The 25,994-nt window shown below is 45.8% G+C and overlaps 1 protein-coding gene and 1 long non-coding RNA gene across 4 annotated transcripts in view; one reads left to right on the top strand and one right to left on the bottom strand.

The window, feature by feature from the left end:
* Window positions 1–827: 827 nt before the first annotated feature.
* CCNI (cyclin I) overlaps window positions 828–25,994 on the bottom strand; it is a 26,499-nt gene continuing 1,332 nt past the window's right edge. Inside the window, exons 2-7 of one of the 3 annotated variants that reach the window (XM_065686679.1) lie at window positions 13,985–14,141; window positions 7,633–7,767; window positions 4,516–4,590; window positions 4,207–4,347; window positions 3,133–3,363; window positions 828–2,492 (exon numbers count right to left, since the gene is read on the bottom strand). In XM_065686679.1, the coding sequence (XP_065542751.1) occupies window positions 2,034–2,492; window positions 3,133–3,363; window positions 4,207–4,347; window positions 4,516–4,590; window positions 7,633–7,767; window positions 13,985–14,098 (1,155 nt within the window). In that variant the 5' untranslated portion in view covers window positions 14,099–14,141 and the 3' untranslated portion in view covers window positions 828–2,033. Of the gene's footprint in view, window positions 2,493–3,132; window positions 3,364–4,206; window positions 4,348–4,515; window positions 4,591–7,632; window positions 7,771–13,984; window positions 14,142–25,994 lie in introns of all 3 variants that reach the window. The other 2 variants (XM_065686670.1, XM_065686688.1) reach the window with 2 other exon arrangements.
* LOC136017956 (uncharacterized) lies at window positions 9,280–11,267 on the top strand. The gene is made up of 2 exons (XR_010614164.1): window positions 9,280–10,862; window positions 11,069–11,267. It is a non-coding gene; the product is annotated as an uncharacterized LOC136017956 (long non-coding RNA).

Raw genomic sequence — 25,994 nt, 5'->3', positions numbered from 1 at the left:
AAGTTGTTGCTTTTCCCCAAAGTTGTCGCTTTTAGGGAGAAGAAAACGGTGAGAAGTAAAGCTCTTACCTTCTCTCAAAGCAACACATCTGTTAAGGAGCTGCTCCTGCAGCACCAAAACCTCTCCCCTTGGGCCCAGCTTCCCCCCCTTCTGTTCCAGCCAGGTCCCTGCCAGCTGGCACAAGCCAGCACCTTCCTTTTCCCAGCCCCTTGCCAGACCCTCTTCTTTGAGTGTTTGCAGAAGTGTCTGGGCTGTGATCCTCACGAGCCTGTTTGTCGATACCGGTGAATATGGGGTAAGGGGAATGTGTCCTTTAAACTGTGAGGAAGGAACCTGTGGTGGGGTAGAACCCAATGGAAGGTGAGGCTTAGGGGTGTGCTGGGTGAAGCCCTTAGACTGCCAGAAAAGATCAGGGAGTGGTTATACGGTAGGGAGGATGGGAATAGCGGGAGGGAGGTAGGATGGTGCACACCCCTCTGGGAAATGTGGCCTCAGGAGGTGGTTTCCAGGATGTAGGTGGGAAGAGAGCTGAAACCCAAGGGAAGCTGCTCATGGGGGGCTGTGCACCATAAAAAGGATGGCACCTCAGGAGACAGGCAGCAGGAGGGGCCAACTCCTGAAGTGCACAGGACCAAAGCCAGCAAGAAGGTGTCAAGATGACAGAATCTTATCCCTTCTGTCATCAATGAGCTTCCAGAAGAGCAAGAATTCAGTCCGTACCCCCACCAAGCTGCTCTGGCACAGGTCTGGCATGGCGCAGCTCCCTTCCAGCCTCCAGGTAAAACTGATCCCTTACTTGGGTGAAAATCACACAACCAGACTTGGAATCCAGGACAACTTTCTTTATTGCTACCAGAAGGCTTTCATCAGTACGAAGGCTCCAGATACAATACCTTCCTCAGGGCTGTGGAGAGAGCTTACAATTGGGATGGGTCATTCTCAGAAACAGAGGTGCAACATTGAAAAGACATGATTTTAAAGGTTGTACTCTTGGTTAGAAGTTACATGAACACAAAACTTGAAGGTTAGGGTCTTTGTTTTTCAGTTTGTGGCTGGTAATGACGCACCTTTCAAACCTGGGGTGTACAGAGCTTCCCCAGCACCTCACCCAGCAGGGCTGGTCACACACCAAGCTTACAAACACACGGGGGGGAAAACACTCTGCACAATTAAAGGCTGATGCTTGATGTAGAGAGTGAAAATCCACATGGAACGCAAAGTTCCTTGGTGCAAACAAGGGAAAAATACCATTTTTGTTCAAGTGATGCAAACTCCATTAACTGCTTTCTGTGTTGGAAAACGCTGAAGTCTCTGTGCAAGGCACAGAGCCCTGTGGCTGGCTGCCCTAGTGCTCTTCACACTCCTGGGATTATTCCTGAAGTATGGAGCAGCCTGCATGTGTTGTTTTTCTCTTGTTCCTGACTAACCTTTAGTTGAAATCCAGTTTTAAAATATTTTAGTCACATTTAAACACCAAAGTGCTAGCAAAACAAGAAGGGTCTTTTTCTTTAGAAAGGAAAAGGAAGGGTGATGTGGAAGTCGGGTGGTACAGGACATCATGCACAAGACTGGCTGAGAATTAAAGGAGGAACAAGCAAAAAGAGCGAGGAGCAGATGGAAACAGACCAGAGAGTGTTAAGTTGTCTGGGAAAACAGATCAGCTCTGCAGGAGTGATGGGAGCTCTGGGATGTGGAGAATGGGTTACAGGACACAGGAGCAGAAAAACAGTGGAAGTGGAACTGACAACACTAGAAAGGAACAATTTTCTCTACTTTTTTTGTTTGGTTTTTGGGTCTTTTTTTAGATTTTTTATTCTTTTTTGTGTTTTTAAGTGCTTAAATAGTGGAACTATAATTAGCCGCACAAGAAAAAAAAATCAAAAAAGGGTTAGGATTTTTTTTTTCTGGGTTTTTTTTTTTTTGGCTCCCTTCAGTCCAGCCTGAGAAGGTATGGCCCCTTCTCCTCCCACCGAGCAGACAAGAGGCCAGGTTCTGCACTCTTCTGTGGTGGAGCGGGTGGTGTGTGCTCCCAGCTACATCACAGACACTGGCTGTAAAGGTGGACAAGGGGAAACGTTGCCCTCCTGCCTTGAGACATCAGCACCACAAACAGAGCCCATGTTTTCCAGAGCCACTACCTCCGGAGCAACGTCTTCATTGTAGAGACGCTTGATCCCATCATAGAAGTCGTCCACTTCCATCTCTTCCACTTTACGCTTGGCAGAGGCTTGCTTGCAGCTGCTGGGAGCTGGCAGATGCTGGTAGAGTGCGGCTGTACCTGTGACTGGCACTTCTGGTCTGCCGTTGTCCTTGGAGAAACCTGGCCCTGGGACAGAGGAGGGCTGGCATGGGAACACTCCTCTGTTACAGGTCACAAGGGTATGCTGGAGGGGACTGTAGACATATACAGGATTGGGCAGCAGAGAAGACTGCAGGGTGGAAAGGTGATGTGCCACGAGCTCCCGGCAGTGGATCAGCTGTGAGCTATCCATCTGGAGAGGGAAGACAACAAAGGAACCAGAGTTGTGGGATCACTGCTATGGTCATGGGAGGCTGCCAGCCACGGCAGAGCTCAGGCTTGGAGCACACTGCCTACCCCTGCACCTCACTTCTCAATACACTGGGTGCAGGCAAAAGTAAATAGTAAGAGGACCAAAAAGACCCTCAACATGATGACTTTGTAAGATCAACTCTCCCTCCTCCCTAAACCTCATAGGAATAGTGTGGGGGGGGAACCTTTCAGATATTAAAAGGTTTCACTGAGTATTTTCAGCAACTTTTCTCTTTCCAGTACTTGCTGGACCACCACACATGCTTAGAATGAACTAAGAGGGGTTAACTAGGATTTTCTCCCCTGTGTGTTATTTGCTTCCTGGTGCAGAGAGTTCCCATACACATCAGGGCATGCAGCTCCTCCCTTTATCACCAACTGGATGCAGTCAAGCTCAGGACCTTGTGGAACTATCCCAACAAGCCCTTCAGGCTGAAGCACAACTATCCTCGCAGAAGCAGGCAGAGACAGATGGTCAGTGAGGGATCTGAAAGCCCTGCTGGCTGGATCCCTGGAGTTCTGAGCCAGGCGCAGCCCCCGGTCCCTCCCCAGTGTGATGTGCAGTGCCAGCACCCCCTCACCTGTGCTTTCTGGAGCAGCTCGATGATGAGAGCCAGCCAGTCGGGGAGCAGCTTCTCCAGCTCCAGGCTGACAATGGCCAGCGCCAGCATAGAGCCCTTGAACTGCAGCAGCTGGTAACAGGCCATGCAGTGCAGCAGCTGCTTGGTGAGCGCTGCCACGTGCTGAGAGGGACTCAGCTTGGGCAGGATGGTCAGTAGCTGAGGCCTGTTGGACACCGCAACTGCGTGGAACTGAGGGGGAAAACAAGCATGTGAGGCAGCTGGCGTCGCCAACAGGCAACCCCACAGGCCAAGCTGGGGCAGATCTCGCAAGCCGCATGTGGTACGTTTTGGATGCACAAGGATCCTCCAGCTTAACCTCCAAGGCCATTTCCACACCATAGAAAACACACTAATGCATTGAACCCATCAAGAGCTTGGTGCAGCCTCTCTGGCTGGGACCTGCCATCACACACATCATCTGCCTGGAGACAGGGCTTCCCAGGGCTCTGCAAAAGGCTCTTCCCTTCCACCCTTCTCTGACTACACAGGTTTGGCACTTCAGGTGTCCTAGAAAAAACTCCCCAATCAAGCAGAGAGGAGGAAATTCAACAGAGAACCTGAGGACACTTTCCTTGCCTGTGTCTTGTCTCACCCATGAACCTGGTTCTCTGGCAGTGCGCTTCAGCGGCAGGCACAGAGTGCACCCACTGCCCAGCATATGTGCTTCCTCCATGTTGGGCTTAGGGCTTTTGTGCTGCCTGGTATTTAGCTTTGAGAAAAGCCATTAGAAGTTAAGACTTAGGTGCAAGGTTTTCAGAAACTGTGAGTCCTGGTGTGTAGCTTAACATGTCTTAATATAGGTCAGGTGGTGAGATGGCAGGTCTGCACTTTGGAAATGGCACACAAAGTGTTAAAAGTCTCTTCTGGAATTCTGTGGCAAGGCTTTTTCTATCAGAAACTACTTGTATGAAAGAATTCTGAACACATCCTGAGATCTGTGTTCTGGTTTCATTGAGGTACCTCCCGAATCATTACTTACACTGACCAGCACCAGAATGAATGTAAATAGCCCCCTTACTTGTCCTTACTTACAATATGAAGGAAATCCAGTGGCGTTGCCATGTGAAGATCCCAGTTCAGTTTATCCAGGATAATCTTCTCCATTCTGCGAATTTCAGCTGGAGAACAACCACAAAAGCTATCCCGAGCCAAAACCTTCAGTACTGGAATCCTCTGCAAAAGCCAATGCAAAGGAAGAAGCGAGAGAACCACTCATTACAGAAATCACACAAAATGCTTCGTTCCTGTCCTGGCAAGTGCCAGGCACCGTGTACAAGCAAAGGCAGGACTGGAGGAGCATGTATTCAGACAATACTAAGATAGTAAGAGCAGAAAAATTACCTCATCTTCCTCAATGGTCTTTGCAGCGAGAAAGAAGCAGCTGATTGCAATACAGTTCAAGTACTTTGGACGGGCCTGTAGTACAGAACAGCAGAGAAGTTATGAATATGATATGAAAAGTACATGTAACCCCTTCTGGTGGGACAACCTGAGCCCCAGGGTCTGGCTGCCCATGCAGCGCATCCTGGATCAGCAAGCTGACCTCCAGCTACGCCACCTCCAGCAGCAATCCATGCTCCATGACGTTAGGAACAGCAATCTGCTGGCCCCGTGATGGTAACTGGCACCCACTGATGTGCAGCGCTGGAGTGGAAAAAGCTCGCTTTGAGTGAGAAGTAGGAGGAGAAAATCAGAAGGGCCATACTGTCACTTGCCAAAAAAGCTTCAGCTGTTAGTGCTGCCGGGGGTCAGGCACAGAATGGGAAGGAAGAGAAGAGAATTAAAGCCACTTTCCTTGCCTAGGGAAGTGTAAAACACCCATGAAAATTACCACTTGGGTAATTTCATATTGCAGTTGTCAAAACTGTGGCACACGGATTATCAGGACAGATGGTCTCTTCTACAGGGAGTTGTTTTAGGCAAAGTAAATGAAATTTGGAGGAGAAAAGGCGATTTTTTTTTTTTTCATGGGCGTCAGAAACTCCTTTTCCAGGCCCTGACTGGAGGTGAGGTGGGAAGCAGGACACATGGGCTAGAGGTGTTCAGCCAGTCCCTGTGACGGACCAGCCACATAGCCTCTGCACCCAATAGCCTACGGGCAACGCCTCCTCTCCTGCTCATGTTAGGAGATGCTGAAAGCAAAGGTAAGTGAAAATCCTGCACTTACTGTGAACATCTGCTTGGTGCCTGATCTGTTGCCATGATTTATTCCTGCTTGGTAAATTTTAACAGATGCAGCAGAGCTATGGGGTGGTGGACGGGTGAGATGCTGCATGTTAACACTCACTCATGCAAACAGCTGTCAAGAAATCCAGAACAGTGTTTCCAGAAAGCAACAGAAGAACATAAGACGGTGTTGAAGCTGAACATCTTTACCTACATTCAGCCCCAGTTACTTAAAAAGGACCATGCTGTGCCTAGAGCTTTGGCTTTCCAATGTTATTTAAACTTAAATACACATAAAGAATCCACACTTGGGGGTGGCAGTTGTGTCTGCACGCATCTGCTTGTGGATCCAGGTGTCACTGAAAGCAAGGAGAATAAACTCCCCTCCTCTGAGGGTTAAGAAGTGTTGTGCAGGAGTGCCTTAGGGGCAGCTAGGCTGAGCTATTTCAAATCGTGTTCACAGTGAAGGGCAGACTGGTTGTTTTAATAAAATCCCACACGGTAGCACCTGGTAAAAAAAACTAGTTAAACGGCATCAGAGGAATGGCAACTTTATGGGAGAGGAAAACGTGGAGAGATCACCAAGCCCTGAGCTGTCTGAACAATGCTCACCCAGACAGAATACTTTTCTCTATTGCTGCTTGCTGCCTGAAGCACCCAGCGGACTCCCTGGTCATATTCTTATACTTTGTGATTCTTTGGCTGCTGCAAAGTACTGAAAGGAAGACTGTACTCGAGGGCATTGGATGTTGAGGGATTTAAATCTATTTCTCATCCCAGTCTTTCACTAAATCAGCTACTTTACTATCTTCTTAAAAATAAAATTTCCATGGCTTGCAACTAAACCATCAGTATTTATTAGTACTTAAAAGGTAGGTTAATCATGTCACTTATGTTCCAGCAAACTAACTCAAAATGCAATGTAAGTGCACAGGCTGAGAAAACCTGCTGCTGAGACCTCTTGAGCCCTACTGCTTACCTGACAGTGTTGGTGATGAGACTAGAGACACACAGGTGAGACTACAGATTGGCACAGGACATACTTGAGCAAACATGGTAAGACGTAAGGCAACCCAAACCCTGATGACAACCAGAGGTTGGCGATTCTGGATCAGTCCCATTTGTTCAGTCACTTGCATGCATGTGAAACAGCCCCAAATCACCACATCTAACCCACTTCTATGGTGGACTTAGAGGGATAGGAGGGCAACACATCCCAGCTGCAGATAGCCAAAATGCTGATTTTATCTTTTCTTAACAGTTTCTATGCTGTAGCAGCCTTAAACCCAAATGGCCATATACATTCTTCATTCCCAGCAGGAGTGACAGTCCATCACTTTGATGGCCTGCACCCAAGCTTGCTCATCTCTCTTTCTCCTTCACATCTCCTGAGATGACATCAGCCTTAAGCTATTAGTCTGTCCAACTGGCTAATAGAGCAGGTCAGTAGTGAATGACTCCCCCAAAAAGCAGCCCCCTCTGGCAGGATATGCTTCCCCCATTTTTTAATGTTGTTTTTAATTTCCTCTCCCAGCACTGGCACGCTTGCCAGTGTCCCAGGCCTGTCCTCAAGTATTTGTTTCCTCCAGCCAGTACATCACTACCAGGTGCTCCCAGCAATTCTGGGTGATACATGAGATGAAATGCAGTTAGAAACACCAGAGGAATTAAGAGGTGAGCAGGGACTTCCCATGACTTCTCTGTCAGAGGGCACTGGGCCTGGGTTTCTAACTGCAGGCATTTCCCTTAGCTTTATGAGTCAATTTAGGTTAAGGTAGAGGCCATTCTCTTTTCATCTAAGCCATAACCTCTATTCAGCTTCTTTTTCTGATGGCTTAAAGGAATAGGTAAGGTGCTGAACTCAACATTCAAACCAGGTTTGAGTGAGCTGAGGAGGAAGGGTGCTGCTTTTTTCTTGGTTAATGTGCAATTAAACTAATGAGCTGCATTACACGAAGGAAATAGGCCTAACAAACGGCCTAAAGAGGGAAAATACTCTCGGCAGGTGAAAAGCACTGCCTGTTCTCACTGAAGCAATGGCTGCTTTCACCAGGTGAAAAAGGATCTTTCTCCAAAAGCTCCAGGTGGCAGCGTGTGCTGCCAGTTCCACAACCCTAAATTAAGCTCCTGGAGCAGTACAGGTACAATCCTACACATGTGAGAAGGGAAGAGGGTGTGAGGGCAGAGGGTGAAGTGAGCGTTTCCGTATAGCTGCACCAGAAGGACTGAACACAGAAACAGCAGAGTGGGTGGTATAAATCTGTTCCAGTTCGTGTATCTGCAAATATTTACCTTTACTGCAGCTAAAAACCGGTCCAAAAGGCTGATGGCCAGGGCGAGCGTTTCTGGATAAAGGTGGAATTGGTACTTGAGCTTGGCCAGCCACTGAATGACCTCATCCCTCTGCTTTGGAGAAATGGCTACATCCTGCTGGAGAGAAAAACAAACCATTCTTACACAAAGGCTCAGCAAGTCAGAAAAGACCAAACATTTTACCTCCACGGGAGTTTTTCAAAGGCTCCTTTGGAAAGTGGGGGGGCGGGCCAGCCTGAATCACCACTTTGTGCTTGCAGTTACTTCCCCCATCCCAAGCAATTTACGCCGGAAAAGACAAGTTTCCTTGCATCACTCAGAAATTTCACTGTATGCTGGGGAAATGAGGAAGGATGTCTTGTAGTTTCTCCAGCACTGACCCAGTATTCTCCAGCTTAGCACAGAGATTTGTTATTATTTTTAGCCTTCTCAGGACCATGTTGACACATGGATGTGCCTGGCTTGAGCAAACCCAGATGCAAACCCAGATGTGCTGGAGGAGACAGGCGGGTGCTCAGCTCCTGACAAACACAAGAGGGGAGGGACCAAGCTCGTGTTTTGGGAAGGAAGATTTATTTTTCCTTCACATTACAGGGATATTTTTAGCTCAGTGTATGTTAGAAGAAGAAACTTCCAAACAGCTTCGAAATGATCTTTTGCAGTACAGTTAACTGTGCCCTGGGTTTGCAAAGCAGGTACAATTTCGCCTCAAAATGTTTGTGTTGGGGTTTGGGTTTGGTTGGGGTTTTTTATAACTTTTTGGCTTATCACTGACCTGTTTGCACAATAGCTCAACTTCAACCACACATACATACTGACATAAAAGCTTTCTCTCTGACTTCCTAAAGAAGTATTTACAGCTTTAGAAGACCCTTTCCCTCCAACGAAGCAAATGTCTCACTTCTATGGGGAATAATTGGGGTGATTAGCAAGAGTGTGTCCAGAAGTGAGTGGTGAAACCAAACACATTTCTTCTGCCATGCTTGGGGACCTGTGCTCTTTTGGCTACTGCTGAGATGGGTGTGAGAGAGAGAAATGGAATGAGCAGCTACTGTGGAAAAGCAAGGTGAGGGCTTGTGCAAACACCCATCACTGCCAGGCTGGGCTGTAGCTGTCCTCCCAGGAATAACATGGAGGCAGGAAAGAGCAGAATTGTAGAAAATAAACCCACCCAATACTCAAGTAAAATGAGTACTTCAGGCTACACCCATCACCAAAGTACCACGGGCCTTACAGAGACAGTAATGGCCTTTGCCACACATCTACTGCTGCAGAGCCAAGAACACACATGCAAGCAGAGTTCTGTAGGCAGAACTGTCATCAGTCACAGTCGGGCCTCCATGATGATACCAGCTTCACACCTTTGGTTGTTACTCACAGTGTGACATCTCTGCTCTGTGCTCAGCTTCCTCACTGGTGCTGAGCACCACAGCATGGGACTGAAGAGGGGGGACTGTGGCAGGGCTTAAGCACTGGGCCGAGTTCTGGGCTCTCTGGCAGTGGGGAACAAAATCCTGCCTTGTTTTCCCTTCTGAATGCCTTATTGTATCTGGTTTGAATTTTCTCAATTCCAAGAAATAATGATACTTTCTAAAATTATTATTGCAATGTAAGGGTGACATCTGAGGCCCCCCTGGGGGCAGGACACCCACTGTCTGCAGACATCACACTCATTCCCAAAATGCTAGTTAAGCATATACTGGGAGTATAATGAATGCACCACACGGCAGTAAGGGATTTATTAAATGCTCTGCTAAGAACATCTCCTGAACAGTGGGACAAGAACCAAGAATGTATCTGGGGAGGAAAAAAAGGCAATGCTGTGTGAAATCCTGGCCATGCTTCTCCTGGGTCAAAGTGAGGCCTGCGTAGCTGAATAGAAAATAGGGACACAAAGGAGAGGTGGTAGTTAAGATGAAGTTCCTTGTTGCTTTATTCATTGCACCCATTTTTAAACAGAAGAAGACAAAGCCACACTAAAGGGCTGATAACCCCAACTAGGTTTGGACAATATGGACTTAGAAAGGTTTCAAGCAGCTTAAAGGATTATTTAGGGAATCCAGTACCGGCTAAAAGCCAACCTGAAACCAGCCCATCACACAGAATGAACTTTACTTTAAAAACCTGCCTCTGTCTCTTAAATCACCAGCCTGCAGGGGGGGATTTTCCCCATCCCCTTCCATTGCTGCCAGATCCCAGCAGAAACAGGCATGACAGACCAGGCAGTGTCTGTCATGGCTCAACCCTGTTTACCCTGTGCCTGCCAAAGCAAAAGGTTAGGACTCCCCCTAAAAACAGCATGTGCAGAAAGGGTGAGACAGTTTTTCTGTGCTGCCTTCAGTTCTCCCAAGATCTGTCCTTCTATCTTCTCACCCTTTAAGGGCAGAGTTTCAGACTCGGGAGGTAACTTGAAATGGCAACGCCATAACATAAAGACTAGCAATGGCACCCTCAGGCCCTGGTAACAACTGTCCCTTCCATGTGACAAAGAAATGGTGTTTAATCTAAACCACTGAAAAACAACAGTGTGTCTAATCAACACAGAAAATCGAAACAAACAAAACAATCATGGAACACCATGATCCTCTAACTGCAAAGTAAACTCCTATCTAGGCGTACAGCTTCAAAATAAAATCTGGCTTCTCACGTCATCCCAGCAACACAAGTAAGAAAGGCAGCACAATACAACTAATGAAGCAGTGAGGTCACTGTTCTTTAATTATATAAAATTGAAAGCAAAACCGAGACACCACAGTGGCTGAAAGCAAGAAAGTCCCTTTAGGCTGGAAGGCAGAAATTCCCCTGTGGCGTGGAGGTACCTTCCTGTCTGCCTCATTCCTGTCTGCCTGTGGTCAACTCTTTGTTTTGTCACCTCAAATCCACCTTTTCGGAACTTCACCCTGGGGTGGCAGAGTGCACTAGCCTAGCATGACAGCTTTAATTAGGGAAAATTAACCCACGCCCAGCAACTGCTGCTCCTTTCCTTCCCCTCCATCCTGCTTAGTCCTGCGTGGCACCTCCACAGAGTAAGAGAAGAGGTTTCCCAGCTCTTTTCCTGTCTTTCACCTGCAGAGAACACAAACACCTCCAGTCGTAAGGAGACTCAACCTTGAGACTTTTAGAAAGTGCAGTCTAGAAAAAATGGTATCTGCGAACTCAATCCTGATTCAATTTTATTGCTGCCTAATCTAGGAAAAACACCATACCTGGTAATTTTTTTTCTTTACTGCATGCTGTCTCCCTCTCTCCTGTTTTTGTTTCTGCCTAGTCCCCCTGTGGGCTCCAAGGGGTGACCTTTATCAGGCTGGGAGGCTTGCGGGGAGACAGATGACTGAAGGGCAAAGCAGAAGAGCTGGGTGTATTTGCTTCACAAGGTTGTACAGAACTGTGAAGTCAGTCCCCGACTCACCCACAGGATAAAACAGGCACCAGAAGGTTAAAACACCAACACAAGGTCTTACAGTGGAAGAACTGGAAATAAACTGAGGCCTCCTGGTTCCTCAGAAGATACACAGAACCAATGAGAAGACAGAAACAGCCAGAACAGGCAAAGGAGGAGAGACCATATAAGCAACACTGTTTCTGTAAGAAAATAAAGGCAAATCCTCAGTTTACACACCTGTCTGCTGCAAAGTTACTTGGTAACAAGCAATAGTCAAACTTTGACCAGTATTTACTGCTTGCTTTCTCAAGCCTTAGTCACATGAAGGCTTCTGAATGTCACCTGGATACTGTATAACCAAAGGGAGGGGGTGGGGGGGGTGGTGGTGGTGGTGGAAATGGAAGGAAAACATAAAGACCAAATACATTCAGCAGCCCTGGCAGGGTTCCAGACTCAGCCCACCTATTATTTCAGACTGAAAAGCCCCTGTGAGATCTGGCATTGATATACTGCAAACACTCAAGAGCCAGTGGCCTGCATTTAGAGGAGAGAAACTAAAAGAAATATACATGCCAGTAGGAAATGGGAGTTATCAGACAAAAAGTAAAACGAACAGAAACATCACATACATTACATTACCAGGGCAAACATTCCCAACAGAATCTGTATCCTGTACTAAAAACGTAGTCTTCCTGTTTCTGTAACTATGAGTTTCTTTCTTCCTTTCAAAGATTTCAACTCTTGATGCATATTTAGAAACTGAATTTGTTCCAGTTTTAAACATGAGAATCAAAAATGACTCCTAGAGTCAAAACTTAAAAGTTTACTCCAGAAAACTAGTTACAGTGGTACCTCCAATCTCAGCATTAGACTTCTGTAGCCGCACTCCCATTTTCTCATTTGCAAAGCAGATGACTTGATTAAAACCCTTTCTGCAGTCAGTCTACCTTTGTAGCAAGAAATGGAAAGTTACACGTGCTTCAGGCTGCCAGATCTGATACACAGAACGATGCAAATTTCCTGACTGTCATGGGAAATAAACAACAGTTTCATACAAGTGAGGTTTTAGGCTACTGCAGCTGTTTGCAGAAGCAGGCAGTAGATGATGAGGGATATCACAGCAAATGTAATAATCCACACTAAACATCCATGACTGCCATACTGCCAAAAAAAGCGCTGTGGAAGTTGGGAAACAGTTGGAAAAGCTGGGTGTCACGAATGGAGGCACAGAGGGAAATACGTGACTGCAGATGCACAACACCATGAAGAGCCAGGATCTCCCCAGAGCACACAGCTGTGTTTATGTTCTCTTTTAAATCTGACCTTCACACGTTACACATTTCAATCCAATTTAATGATTATTTCCTGCTAGAAGATGTTTAATAGTATTACATTCTAGCTGATAAAAGTCAATGTCTGAACCGACATGTAGGAAAACATAAAGGAAAAGGTTACACAGCCAACAGTTTTGGGGATGGGAATGCCAGGAGTAGAAACTCATGTCTCCTGCTTGGAGACAGGAAACACTACCAAGCACAGGCCTCAGCAATCTGTCTAAGTGCAGAGGAGGAAGGGAAGAAGAGATCCTTCACCATCATAATGTAACTGAACACTACAAGGACAAATCTGGTATCTCCCCAGGCCAGACTCCAGACTGCTGTTGAGCAGAAACTTCACACTGGCTTTCGCCATGAGGCTGTTTTCATACTTGGTCCTCCTCTGACTTATCCCAGCAGGCTGCAGAATTGCCTCCCTGGTTTCATACTCAGCAGACCACCAAAAGTCCTGTTAACTTCTCTGAGTGTTTACCACTGAGGACACCATGACGTGCTGCAAACCTCAGCCGCAATGACACTCAGATCCCCTCAAGGTTCCTGCCAGCAGGAAACTGTCCTTCACCACAGACAGGGGGAAGGGTCCTTCTGCTGCAGGACAACCTGAATGTGGCACAGGCGGGGAACCTTATCTTCAAAGGGCAAGGGAGGGATTCCTGGGAAGGCTGCCTAATGCAGGTGGTGGTTTCCAAGCCACCAAAATCCACCTCACCAAGGCAAAACTGCAAGAGCCTTGTCCCTGTTAAGTCTTTGCACAAGATTCTGGTTTGGTTACACACTGTGAGTCCCTAACCTATCTTGTTATACTGTAATCCTATCTCCCTACATTATAATCACTAAACCAGCATGGAATAACAGGCTGGTTTACTATAAACCAGGGTCTCAAATTGTACGTGCCTCAAGTCAGCCACAGGCACAACATACTCAACACCTCTGACAACCAGGTCACTTATTTGTAAACCTAAACCTGGGTTAACAAAACCAATACTGAGCCCCTTAAAAACATATCTGTTCCTGTACAACAGCAATTTCTCTTTCACCAGACAGAAAACACACCCACAACACTGATTAGCTCTGACAACAGCTGACAGGCTTGTGTGAACATTTTATATGAATCAAGAACAGCAAGGCTGGTTCTGAGTCCATCAGTGTGGTGATTTCCTCCCAGCCCAACACCCAAGTAGCAGAAACTGTGACAACCAACCTCACATTTCACGTTTTGTTTTGAACAAAACTCTGTGGAGTTTTGAGGCTATTAGTGAACTTAGTCCAAGAAAATGAAGCTGCTTTTAAGCACTGCTGCACAGTTGGTGCCCACTTGAGATGTATGCTATTTATCCACACAATTTGTAAAACAAGTTTAATTAAGACAATGTATGTACATGCTTTCACAAGTAACAGCAGAGACTGAACAAGATACAGTATGTGTTCTGTACCCCCGCTGGCAGGCATGTCCCTGAAACACAAAAGTAACCTCTTACTTCACAGCCTCATTTCCCAGGTCTCAAGCAGAAGGTGACTTCTCATGCAAGAGCTTTATCTGTTCACATAAAAAGACATCAGAGGATGGTCTCATGCCTTTACTAAGATGAATTATATGAAAAAGAGATGTTACCTGATTGGGCTGAATTTTCGGCACATGTGCTTTCCACATCTGAGCTTCCCTAGAGATTGCCATCTCCAAAAGGAGAGACAACCTCTGGCTCTCCAGGGGTCCTGAAAACTTCATGGTAACCCTTGGATCCACCTGCCACCCAGCTGGATACAGCTACCTGCAAAATCAAAGACAGCCTGGTGAAACACTGAGCACAAGAAAGCACTAAAGCTCCAAGAAATGGAATTCAGATGAAGCTGAGCCAAAATGGTCCACAGGTCTCCAACACCTATGTGACCTCAAGAGTCTTGCCACTTTGAGGTTTTCTGGTTCTCTGTTACGTAGCTAATTAGGCAAGACCTCTCCTGCTTCAACAGCAATAAAAAATCAGGGTGTTTCATGAAAAATACCTGACAAGAGGGAGGAGCTGTATGACAAATATAAAGGGGATTTTAGTAAGACCTGTTTCACCTGCAATGGAAATGTACCAGGGAGTTCAAGAAGGTTCCTCTTGTATCTAATCTGAAAATATGACAGATCCACAAAACCTCACAACACAGCTCTGATTTTAGATATGAAATGTGTTTTTAAAAAAGTGACAAAACCAGCGACAGCCTTTGAAGAACATCACTGACATGATAGGAAATTTGTAAAGCAACAGATTCCACCACCTGCTTTCAAATGGAGAAGACTATCTGATTGAAAAGTTTATTCTAATTGTTCTAATACCATCTACCGGTGCCCTGGCCACAGATTCCATACCAGTACTAAATCACTTAGGCAAAACAATTTAGCCTGAAGGGTAAATCCATGGGAAAGTTATTTAAACTTTCAGTGCCTTCTGTGGGCTCTTGTGAAACCCACAGCAGGTGGATATTGGCCAAATGCTAACCAGGCAATCTGAGAAAAACCAGTTTGTTAACACAAAAGTTTGTGCTGGATTTACAGGAAATAAGGGAACAGAACCAGAGAAAATAAACAAAAATCACAGTGAAAACCATCAGTTTATTATAAATAAGAGCAGCTCTGAACAAGCTCAGAGTGCTTTCAGAGTTAAGGGAAAAATGTAAAACAAGTATTTATCAATTTACAGCAGTTTTTAATGGGCACAGTTCACACAGAACCTGCATGAGGCACAAAACCACACTCAAGTCCCACTTAGAGACAAGCAGGTCTTAAGTGGCAAGTAAAAGCCAAGCCTCTCAGTCCTGAACAAAAACCCCTTCTACATTATTTTTTTATAAAACAAATGCTTCTCCACGAACAAAGGAGAGGCTGTACTGGCTTGGCATACCCCTATACAAGGTTTCCAGCCTTGTAATGACTCAAGGTGATGTGAGCCATATACAGATTTCTTCAGCTGGAGGAAACACCTTGGATTCAGAATTCCTGAACAGGCCCAAAATGCTCTGCAGTGTCTCAAAAACACTTCCCATCAGCCTCCAAATGGCTAATTGAGTATCACCATGGACTGAAAAATACCTATTAGAAGTTCCTCACTTGACAAGAGAGGGACTCTGCCTGGGAAGAGGGGTCATTATAGTCCTCTGAACCATGGCTTCTTAACACTCATTTAATCATTTCTGCACCTTTTTTAAACCTCGGGCGATGATAATGTCACTCATACCACTGTAAATGGGACTGATGCACATTCACAGCCTTCCCCTCACCCAAGCTCATTCACTCAGGGGCTTAATTAGCATCTCATTATCCTCTGATCAGACATCGCAGGTTTCCCTGTGGGCTGGGCTGGCTCCCAAAGGCTGGATGCCCCTCATTTCCAGAGCCATCAGTGCTTCCAAAGGAGGTGTATAGCCCTGGGAAAGGACAGCAGTGCTGAGGGCTGCACCCCTGCACTGATGGAGAAAAGCAGTTCAAATTGCAGGTGCAGGTGAAATAATTCTATTCCCTCAGGCATGTAGGGGGGATAATCCAGCAAACGGGGGTTTAGCTGAGCATAGCCTTCACGCCTTGCCACTGAGGGGCCCCAGAAAAGAGGTCTGTTTCTCCAGACCTGTGCACAGCAAAAGATGGGTGATTTTTAGATTTATTTTTTATTTAGTTAGTTATTCGAGCCTGCAGACTGCCAGTTGCTACGTATCAGGTGAAAGACATGTCTGGTCATCTTAGGACCAGACCCAAAGCTCGACCAAACGAGTAGAGACCAAAGCTGGGGACCAGAGCTGAGCTGGGAGACAGTGAGCTCCTCTCTGCATGCTTGTCAGAAAGAAAGCAATAGCTATATTTAGCCTGACCACGTCTCCTAATATGAAATATTGATGGCCCTTTCTTGGTTTTGCAGGAAAGAGAGAGTAATTAGCCACCCCTCAAATCACTGGAAAAACATGAAAAATTTCAGGCTGAAGCAAGCATCTTCACACACATTCTTTTTCTGTTGTGACTGACAAACTTTCCCACTGTATTTACAACACAAATGGGTTTCATAAGCCTCTGGGCCCAGAAAAAAATCTTTTTCTTACCCTGGTGCCCTTTTAGGTTGGCCCAGTACTGCCCTGACAGGTCGGTGGCCCCTGCAGAAAGCCCTGGAGCACCCTGACATACCGATGGCCCTGCAAGGGACATTTTTAGTAAGCGACGATGGCAACTGTTCTGAGTTGCCAAGGGGAAAGGAGAGGGAAAAATTACTTTTCCTTTCTGAAATGGGCAGGTGATTCAATGAGGACTGAGGCATAATAACCTTTATAAGGAAAAAAAAGAAGGGAATGACATGCTTCAAAGTTTCCCTTGCAGCAACAGTGGTGCGCAGACTTTTCCAGCACCAAAAGCATGCCAGGCATCACACCAAGCACCCCGAGGGCTGAAACCAGTTTGCATCTAAATTTACATAGCTCTTGATCAGATAAATGCACATCAACAGCTTCCTAAAATCCAGCACTTGGAAGTCAGCTGATGACTGTGGAGAGACCAAACTCTCTTCCCTCTGCTCAGATGGAGATGATAAAACCCAAGCACAGTGGAAAAGCAATGTCCAATAGTTGGAAAGTTAGTAAATGAGAAGTGAGCCAAGTCAACATGTTAGCTTTCTGTTGACATCTCCTACGAGCAAGGTCACAAGCTGCACTTTGGATCCTGCTTTGAAATTACAGTCAGAACTTTGGTGTGAGCTTTTCACTTGTGAAAGGCATTAAACATCACCTGCTTATTCACTGATAATACCCCAACTCAGTCCATAAAATGTAACCCATCTCATAAAGATCTCTCTTTTTGATCTGAGCTTATAGCTAACTTTACTTAAAGAGGTACTTTTGACTTTCCCTAGAGAAGTTTTACACTGCTGAATGCTGCAGGGTAGAGTTTTCAGAAGCAGTTTCATGTTTGCAACAGCTACCAAGCCTTTTTGGTTGGGGGGTGTGCACAAAATAGCCTATTTTTTAATTCGTGAGGGTTTTTTGGCTTTGCAGTCATTTGAACTGACAATAAAAAGTGTCTCCTGCTGACAGAAGATGCATTACACACATTATCCACATGCTCCTAAGACAGCTGCTGATTTTCCCCTGCCATCCTGATTTTGTGCACAAACCCAAGTGGGTATCCTGAACAAGAGGGGCAATCCCAATACATCATAACCACCACACGCATCTCTGCAGACCTTTTACATATTTTCAGCTTTAGCAAGCAATAATACAATTTTAACAGATGACCTGAAAGCAGACATTTCTGGGTGGGGGAGGCAGGCGAAGAAGGAGGAGAGGAAGGAGACTGAATCCCTCAGAGCTCCAGCCAACCATCTGTTATCTCACATGATCAAAACGTAGTTTGCACTGCTAGAAGAAACTAAGTGCAAGTTGTGATTAGGGATTTCAAAGCTGTGGGCAGGGGGGTGGGGGGGTGTGTGGAGAGAAGGTGGAAGAGGGGAATGGGGATTCATATGAATTTTAGTAGCTGGGGCTTTCTCTTAGCTTAACTCTTTCCTCACCCCACATCAGTAAAGCAGTCTGGAAATCTATGCCAGACAAAGGGAAATACCTACAGTGGTGTTGCTTCCACCCGAGAATTAAAAAAAACAGCAGGCATCAACCACTTCTACAATTTTGCATCATGTCTGTACCACATAATAGCTTTAAGAGGATGTTTCTGTAAGTTTACAGTAAAATTCCCCACGGGTGCCTCATTACTGGAGATCAATATCTACCTTTCTGTCTTTTCAACCTGCCAAAGCAAAGCCTGATGTGATAGCTATTAAGAGGATGACCAGCAAGAGTTAAAATCAACCGGTTTTAGTTGTAGAGAGTGAATCTTGCTGCAGCCCATTACCAGAAATAACTTGACAGAGTTGTGAGGCAGTATATGAATGACCTTTTTGAAGAGAAATGACTGGAAAAAAAAAGATGTTCGGGAATATAGTTTCAAATTGCATCATCTAAATAAGAACATGTATTTGAAGCAATAAACTTACTTCTGTGGAATTAATACTAATACACACTAAACCAAGAATGCATTCCCCCATGAGAAATGCATTAGTATCAAACATAAACATCCCACAGGTACGTGTGTGATATTGCACCTTTAACAAGCAGCTTGTTTGCTTTGTGTGTAAGCCAGCCCACAGACCTAAACTCGGAAAGAGGTAATTTTATTCAGGCTGGGGAATGAAGAGGGCCCTTGCCACTTGTGTGTGTGACTCACCCCCAGCTAACTCCCACAGCCTGCTACAAAGGCAAGTCTGTGAGATATTTTGGCAGCATCACTCAAACAGGCTCATGTACATCATACACTTGCCACTTCTCCTCCTCCAACCAGATTTTTCCTGGGAGTGCAAATAAAGCTGACCTCATTTTAGTGCCCATTTTCCAAACTGAAGGATTTTTCCAAACATTTTAAAGAAGCCTGCCAGTTAAAGACATGGGTCTGCAACTGCAAAACAAGAACACAGAATGATGTTTTGATGGGAGGGAAGGAAGGCGGTTTTGAGTCTCTTTTGAAGCAGAGAAATCCCAGGGCCTATTCAACAGCAGGGGCCCTCTGGAGAGGCTTGAACCAGCAGCAGTTCACCCATCTCACCATCATCTTCTGTTTCTATTCTGTTCAAAAAGGAAAGCTCAGATGGAATTTGTGACAGCACCATGAACACTCTGGTGTTCATTGCTGGTAAAGCAATGTGGTAGAAAATATAAAAACAGTTTCTGTTCTTCATGGTATTCCCTAAGGGCTGCAAAAAAATAAATCAAGAAAACAGGAGGAATAATTCAGGGAAAGACAAAAAAAAAGGCCCACATGAGGACATTTTTAAATAGGAGAGAAGGTGCCACAGAGCCACTGGTGATGGCAGTAGTATAAAGCTGCTGTCTGACAGCTGTCACTCGGGGGGGGTTCTGCACAGTCAAGCCGGAGCTGTTCTTTTTTTAACAGCAACCACACTTTGTAAAATCTATACCTGCTGCCCAGCCTGCTCTCTCCCACACCCAGGGACCACAAATGAGGGTAGTTCTAAGAAAGCTCTGCTGTATTTCATTCACCAAACCTCTCCTGGCTGAAACCAGGGCTTTGCTTTTAAGAGAAGCTTAAATGACATGTTCCAAAGCAGGGACTTGTAAAAAAACAAGGCAGAAGATGAACTCCTGAGCGAACTTTCAGACAATGTCACCATTCTTCTTCCCTCCTGGTATGCTTCCAAACCCATGCCTGCCCTACCCCCTTGTCTCTGGTTGGAAATGCCAGAGGAGGTTTGCATTTCCTTGCTGTCTCTAGCAACTGCCAAGATCAGTCCATCCAAGCATCATTTGCCCAGGAAGGCCTCTGGTCACTAGCAGGGCTTAAATTTTCCATGCCACAGCTTGGGCGTGATGCAAACGAGCTGTTTCAATCCCAGCTTTGAGGCAGCATGTGGCAGCGTACCAAGTAAACTGTGGATAAAAGGTAAACTCGGAATCCAGCCCTAGGAGACCAGCTCCAGCTGCACAACGTGTGTGTTTGATGCAGAGGAGATGAAACTCAGTATAATTTAATGAGTTCTGCTTTGAGATTCTTGTTTATTTGAACCTAAATATCAAAGGGAAAGTTATTAACTGATGGAGGCTCTTTGCTTGCATGGATTAAACTAAGCAAAACCAAGCCCCTTGCAAACCAAAACCCCTCTATGCCTTTTTATGAACACTTGCAAGAGAAATGCCTACATTTTATACTCTTTCAACAAGCATCATCTGGCTCCTGATATGCATGCAAGATGCCTCCTGAAGATGTGAACTCTTCACAACGTTTATTAAGATCACCCAAGGCATCTGGGATAACATTCTGGTAGGAATGGGCCTTGCCAGTGGTCTGCACACAGCTCTCAATGTGCAAAATCACCGTGCTGGCAAGTCAGGAACTGATTGTGTGCACTGGGGTATCACATCAAGGGTGGGCAGCCCTTGTATGAAACAATTTGCAGGCATATGCCAAAAAGATGGTGCCACCTCCTTGCTCAGAACTGAAGCATGAGACAGATACAAGGCAATGACAAGTGAGTGTATGCTGCTTCCAACCTAAATAATGGGGAAATCCAAGAAAGCAATGGCTGAGCCCTGTACCAAACTCTGTATACTGCTGGCAAAGGAATGAGCACAGCTCCCTGAGGCGACCAACAGACGCTTGTGCAGCAGTTTCTGGGTTCTGCCTGGGGACCTTGTGGAGACCAGGTCCAGGATCATTGGGGAACATCTAGGAACCCTGTGAGAAACTTGAAGAAGCTGCTGCAGCTAAGAGAACACAAGGTACCGGGAACCACAAGATCATGGGCCTGAGGGAGTTCTAGCAGCTTCTAATGAGCATGATCAGCTGCCCTTGATCCTGGATGCAGTTGCCTCCTAATTAGGGAGGGTCAAGCATCCCTTAGTCAGTGCTTTGGTGAGGCTTGTGTAACAGCCAGGCCCAAGGTACCACCAGATGAAGAAGTTTTTGGAGGAGGCTGGGCTGAGGTGGAACTCAGCAGGGTCTGTTCCTGTGTAAGTGGTCTCAGATATGGTGGTAGCATAGTATGGGGCAGTTTCCCAGCAGATGCTGGAGCAGCTGCCCCTGCAGGGTTAGAGGTTTTGGTGCTGACAGAACTCTGGATGATGGGCTGGGGGGCATGCCCAGGGCTTCTCTCAGAGACTGGGACAGACAGCCCTCTGGGCTGCAGGAAGTATATTATCTTAGAAGAACTGTGGTGCCAAGTGAAGGAGTTACAGGAGGAAGTAGCTGTGCAGCATCACAGAAGTTTTTCAGGAGATGGACACAACCTTCTCTAGGACTCAGCAGCCTGAAGAGCCTCAGGTTCCCTTTGCAATAGAGAAGCAGGTGGTGTCCACCCCATCACATCAAGGTAAGTGAAACCTCTGGAGAAGGATGGAAGCGGGTTATTTCTGGCCTTAGAAGGAAAGGAAACCCTGCCCCACCTAGGGCTTTATAACTACAGAACAGGTTCACCATACTTCTTCTAGAGGAGCCAGATCTGCGTTAAAGCTACCTGACACTAAACCACCCTATGAGGTACCATTATGGAGAAATCCTCCCAAACCCTTCCTGGGAAGTGTGTTGGAGTGCTGCTCTTAAGTTCATGTATGATTATGAACTCAGTGTAGGGCATAAACATGGTGAAGAGACCTGTGTGAAGCTGAAAGACTACAGGCTTGTTGGAATCGCATGTGGCTCCCATTACTTCCAGTGTTGCAGTGGAGGGCTAAAGGCTCTAGGAAGATGACATGCTGCAAAGGGGACAGTGGAGCTTCCTTTGATATGAGAGAACAGCTGTAATGTGTGGAGATCTGTGTGGATGGATGTTGAGCCAACTGAGAGCATGTGGGTGAGGTTTAAAGAGAAAATGGATAAGGGTAACACTTGTGGGTGGATAAACAAGTGGATGAGGCCTTCTACACACAGCTGGAAGATGCCTCGTGTTTGCAGATGCTGGCCCTCACGAGGGACTCCAACCACCCTGATGTAAGTAGGAGGAACAACACAGCAGAGCATAACCAACCCAGAAAGTTTTTTGAGTACATTGATGACACCTGCCTGAGTGATAGAGAAGCTAAAGAGCTGTTTTGCCCGACTTCATACCCTCCTGCAAGGAGGGGTTTGTGGGGTATGTGAAAGTCAAAGGTTGTCTTGGCTGCGGTGACCATGGGATAGTGGAGTTCAGGATACCAAGGGCAAGGAGGAAGGTTAAGAAGCAAGCTCACAACCCTCAACCTTACATGAGCAGATCCTGGACTCTTCAAACATATGTCTGGAAAAGTCCCGCAGGGCAAGGCCCTGAAGGGAAAAAGGTCTCAAATGCTGGTTATTGTTCAAGGATCGTCAACATATGGCTGCGGAGTCTCCATCCTTGGAGATGCTGAAAAGGTGTTGTGACATGGTACAGAGCAACTGGTTTTGGCTGTCCCCTGTGCTTGAGCAGATGGGGTTGGACAAAATGACCTTCAGAGGTCCCCTCCAGCCTCAACCACTCTCTGCTCTCAAGGGCTTTAAGCTTGCACAGTTGTGAGGGCTCAGCTGTTTGCCCAGAGCAGCTCATCAGTTCTTCAGGTAGCAAACAGGGGTGGGGGGGGAAGGGAATGATGACCAAACCTGGCATTATGTAATGTTTCACTACTGGTATCCTAAAAGCAACACATGGAGAGTATGATGCAAATCCCCCATCACCCACAGGGCTTGGTGTAAATCGACGGTAAAGAGAAGGAAGTTGCTCCGAGGAAAATAAAAGCTCACAAAGTATGAATGAGCAGTAATTTCTTAAAATAGGGCCAGAGGCCCGCAAGCTCATAAAAATGAACTCTCTACATGCAAGGGCCAACAGGCATTTGGAGTCTAAAGCATCAAGCACCACCTTTTGAGTAATATAATCCCCTGAAACCAAGTAAATGCAATGCATCTATGTGCAAAGGCACAGAAACAGGCTTCAGCAGTGGTTCTCTTTGTCTTTCGGCAGTAGTTGGTCATTAACATAAATGAACGGCAATAAAACCAAACAAGTTTATACCCAGTTCAACACCCACATCCAAAAAACATGTTACTACAATGGCTTGATTCCTCTTGACACCAACAAAAAAGAATGATCTGAAAGCCTAAATGCTCACCAAGCACTTTGCAGATTCTGACTGGCTTCAGGATAAATTATCAGTGATTACAGCTAATATCAGGATACAGTGTAAGGCACTAAAAAGAGACAATTATGAGGAATTACCAGCTATTGAAACAATAGATCAATTATGAGGTACAGCATAGTAGCTGCAGAGCAGCATTCTTAGGCTCTGAGGGTACTGTCTCCTCTTTCTCATCAACCAGAGAGAACCCACAGTTATAAAGCTTAATTATCCTCCAGGAGCTGGTGCTTGCTGACTAATTAGCCTCTTGTTGAAACAATACAGAAAAGATGGTAATTCCAATTGTATGCAAAAACAGCAGGGCACAGACGTGGTCCTGGCTCTTCCCTAAATGCTGGTCTCTCCCGCCTAACAAGTATAAATGTAACAACCTTGACAGCCTCTGTTCCAGAAAATCTAAAAAGGTCCTCAACCTAAAATAAATCTATGGAAGGAAACTCTGGGAGGTGCAGGGGGCTGATAAAGAGAGAACAGTATATCTGAGGCAGCATATAGGGACAGCTGGAGCTCTCCTTCCGCTGTTTCCACTTGTGCAAAGCCCCTCTTTTCTCCTATCAGTGCAAGTATGGACACATTTGCAATGCTTTCGTAAGTGGAGACTAAGCTGCATTTGCTGGTCGTGTTAGTACAGCAGCTGCATCCTTAGCGCTTTTCAGCTGCATGGCAGCAGTTAAACCCCAAGATTTACTGTCAAAATTGTTAGGAAGGTAAAGGTTGAAGCCTTTGGGAGCCAAGTTGTTGGCTAACAGATGAGTGTAGTTAAGAGCCACCCCAGCCAAGAAACGGGATCTTGCTGTATATGGCAAAATACCACCAAAAAGGTGCAAAAGCCTCTGGCAAATGGGTTTATCCAGCACCTCCCATCATCCTGGTAAAGAAAATGTTTGATGTCTGGGCTGAAGAGCAAAATGGAGTATCTGCAGTAACATGTTGTTCATGAGTGAGCTTTTAGATGATTTTACTGCATAGCAAGAGCAAATACCCATTTTGGTTAATAAATCAGTCTTGATAATACTTGCAGTTTGCAAACACACAGGAAGGGAACATTTCAGACCATGTGTGCTTCATGCTGGGATGGGAGACACCTGAGATTTTCCTTCCACCTCAATGACTTCACCTTCTGGTTTTGGCATGTGAAAATAGATACTGTTGTATACTGAATTATCAAAGCAACTAATCTCTGTTCTCATTGAACCAACATTCTCCTTGAAATCCACCTCCTTGGTGGAAATCCACCTGCATTTCCTGCTGCTTCATCAGAGTATCCTCATGACAACTACTTGGGTTTGTACCTCCTGTAGTACCACAAAGTCGTAGGAGCAAAGGAAGACAGCCACAGTTTGTTCCTGGACAGGTTAGATCTGGATGCCCATTTTCAGGCAAGACCCTTCAGGTCCCTCAACCATATTTCACTCAGTCTTGAGACAGAAGTGTTCTCCTTCAGTCACATTTTGCTTGGACAACAGAGTCAAAGGGTGACCACCATGTGGTGGTCAGAATATGATGTCTAGCTTTCCTGCTGCAGGCTATGGAGCAGTGTGAAATAAACAGTAAATTGCGTGTTTATCCATCCACCCAGGTCAGATGGATCATTTACATCACCATGACAGCTGCACCAAATCTTATTCCCTAAAAAAAGTGTCATGTAAAAACACAAAGATTAAAAAACATGAACGTAAATGCTTCCAAAAAGCCAGTTCAGCATGAGGTCAAGATTAATTACTGCTTTAACCAGTGCATTGCTGCAGGTGTGCAAAGTAAAGCACCTTCCACACAGGCCCTGGGGAATGGCAAGCTGCAGCACACAAACACTGCTCATGTTCTCATTTGTTGCCTGCATGATGTAAGCTAAGAATTAGGTGAGCCTAGAAAAGTTGAGAAAACGTGAGAGAGTAGTTATAGGGGAGATGCTCGAAGCTGTAAAAAGTTGAACACTTGGGTTCACTTACTGACTTGAAAAGTTTCTCCCACGGCAATTGTACAAGCAAAGGTAGCAGAATCGAACAGCCCTGTACTGAGACTAAAGTATATTTAAACTGAAATGTCTGCAAATATTATTATGACAATCTGAAAATAGAAAAATAGTATATTTTAGGAAGTAAATGATCAAACTGTTAATTTAAGATGGCAGACAGATAGCCTTGGATACTGTGCTGTCCTGGAAAACATAGATCCTGACATCAGACTTATCCATTCCTACAGACAAAGCCATCCCAAGGCCTCTAGGATGTAGAGATATGGATCACTGAGTTACAGTGGTACCTGAAGCAATCCAAACTCCCCTCTACCAGCTGGCTGTGCAGAAGAGCCCAGGAGGGAGGGCTGCACAGCCAGCCTTAATGAGCCACACAGCTGGCCTGGGAGTCTGGCAGGGTGACAATGGGGTCCCTTTGACCAGGCTCCTGTGAGGCTCAGGCTGCTCTCTCCAAGTAGCCTGCACCCAGCAAACCTTGAGCCGCATTGAAGCCTGTCAATGCCCTCAAGTGTGTCCAGGAATGGATGCTGACAGCGAGACTGGAGCAGAAACGCCCTGTGGGAACGCTGCTCCGCTCATCAACAGCGGTTTTCATCAACACTGGCTGCAGCCCCATGACACCCTGAATGTGAAATTGTGGGAGAGCCCAGCCCCAGCTGGCGTCCACCAAGCCAGATCTTTTGTAGAAAGGATCCTGACTGAGCAAGGCTCTTTTCATGCAGTGACAAAAAGAGGCAATCTCAGAGTATTTTAAAATAAGGACTTGGAGTAAACAAAAAACAGGACTTGGTAAGAATACAGAACAGATGCAGTGAAAGAGGCATCTAAGATCAGTTCTCCCATATCAAACACTACACAAGCTCTTAAATCAGGGTGAAGGATAATCAGAAGTACATATATATATATACACCATGTGAAAGTTCAATTCCTGCTGGGGAAAAGCCAGCTTCCCACATCCCATGCCAAGGTCTGT

Source organism: Lathamus discolor, chromosome 1 (genome assembly GCF_037157495.1).
Source record: "Lathamus discolor isolate bLatDis1 chromosome 1, bLatDis1.hap1, whole genome shotgun sequence".
NCBI lineage: Eukaryota > Metazoa > Chordata > Aves > Psittaciformes > Psittacidae > Lathamus > Lathamus discolor.
Note: the sequence above shows the minus strand (reverse complement) of the source record. Positions and strands in the feature narration are given on the sequence as shown.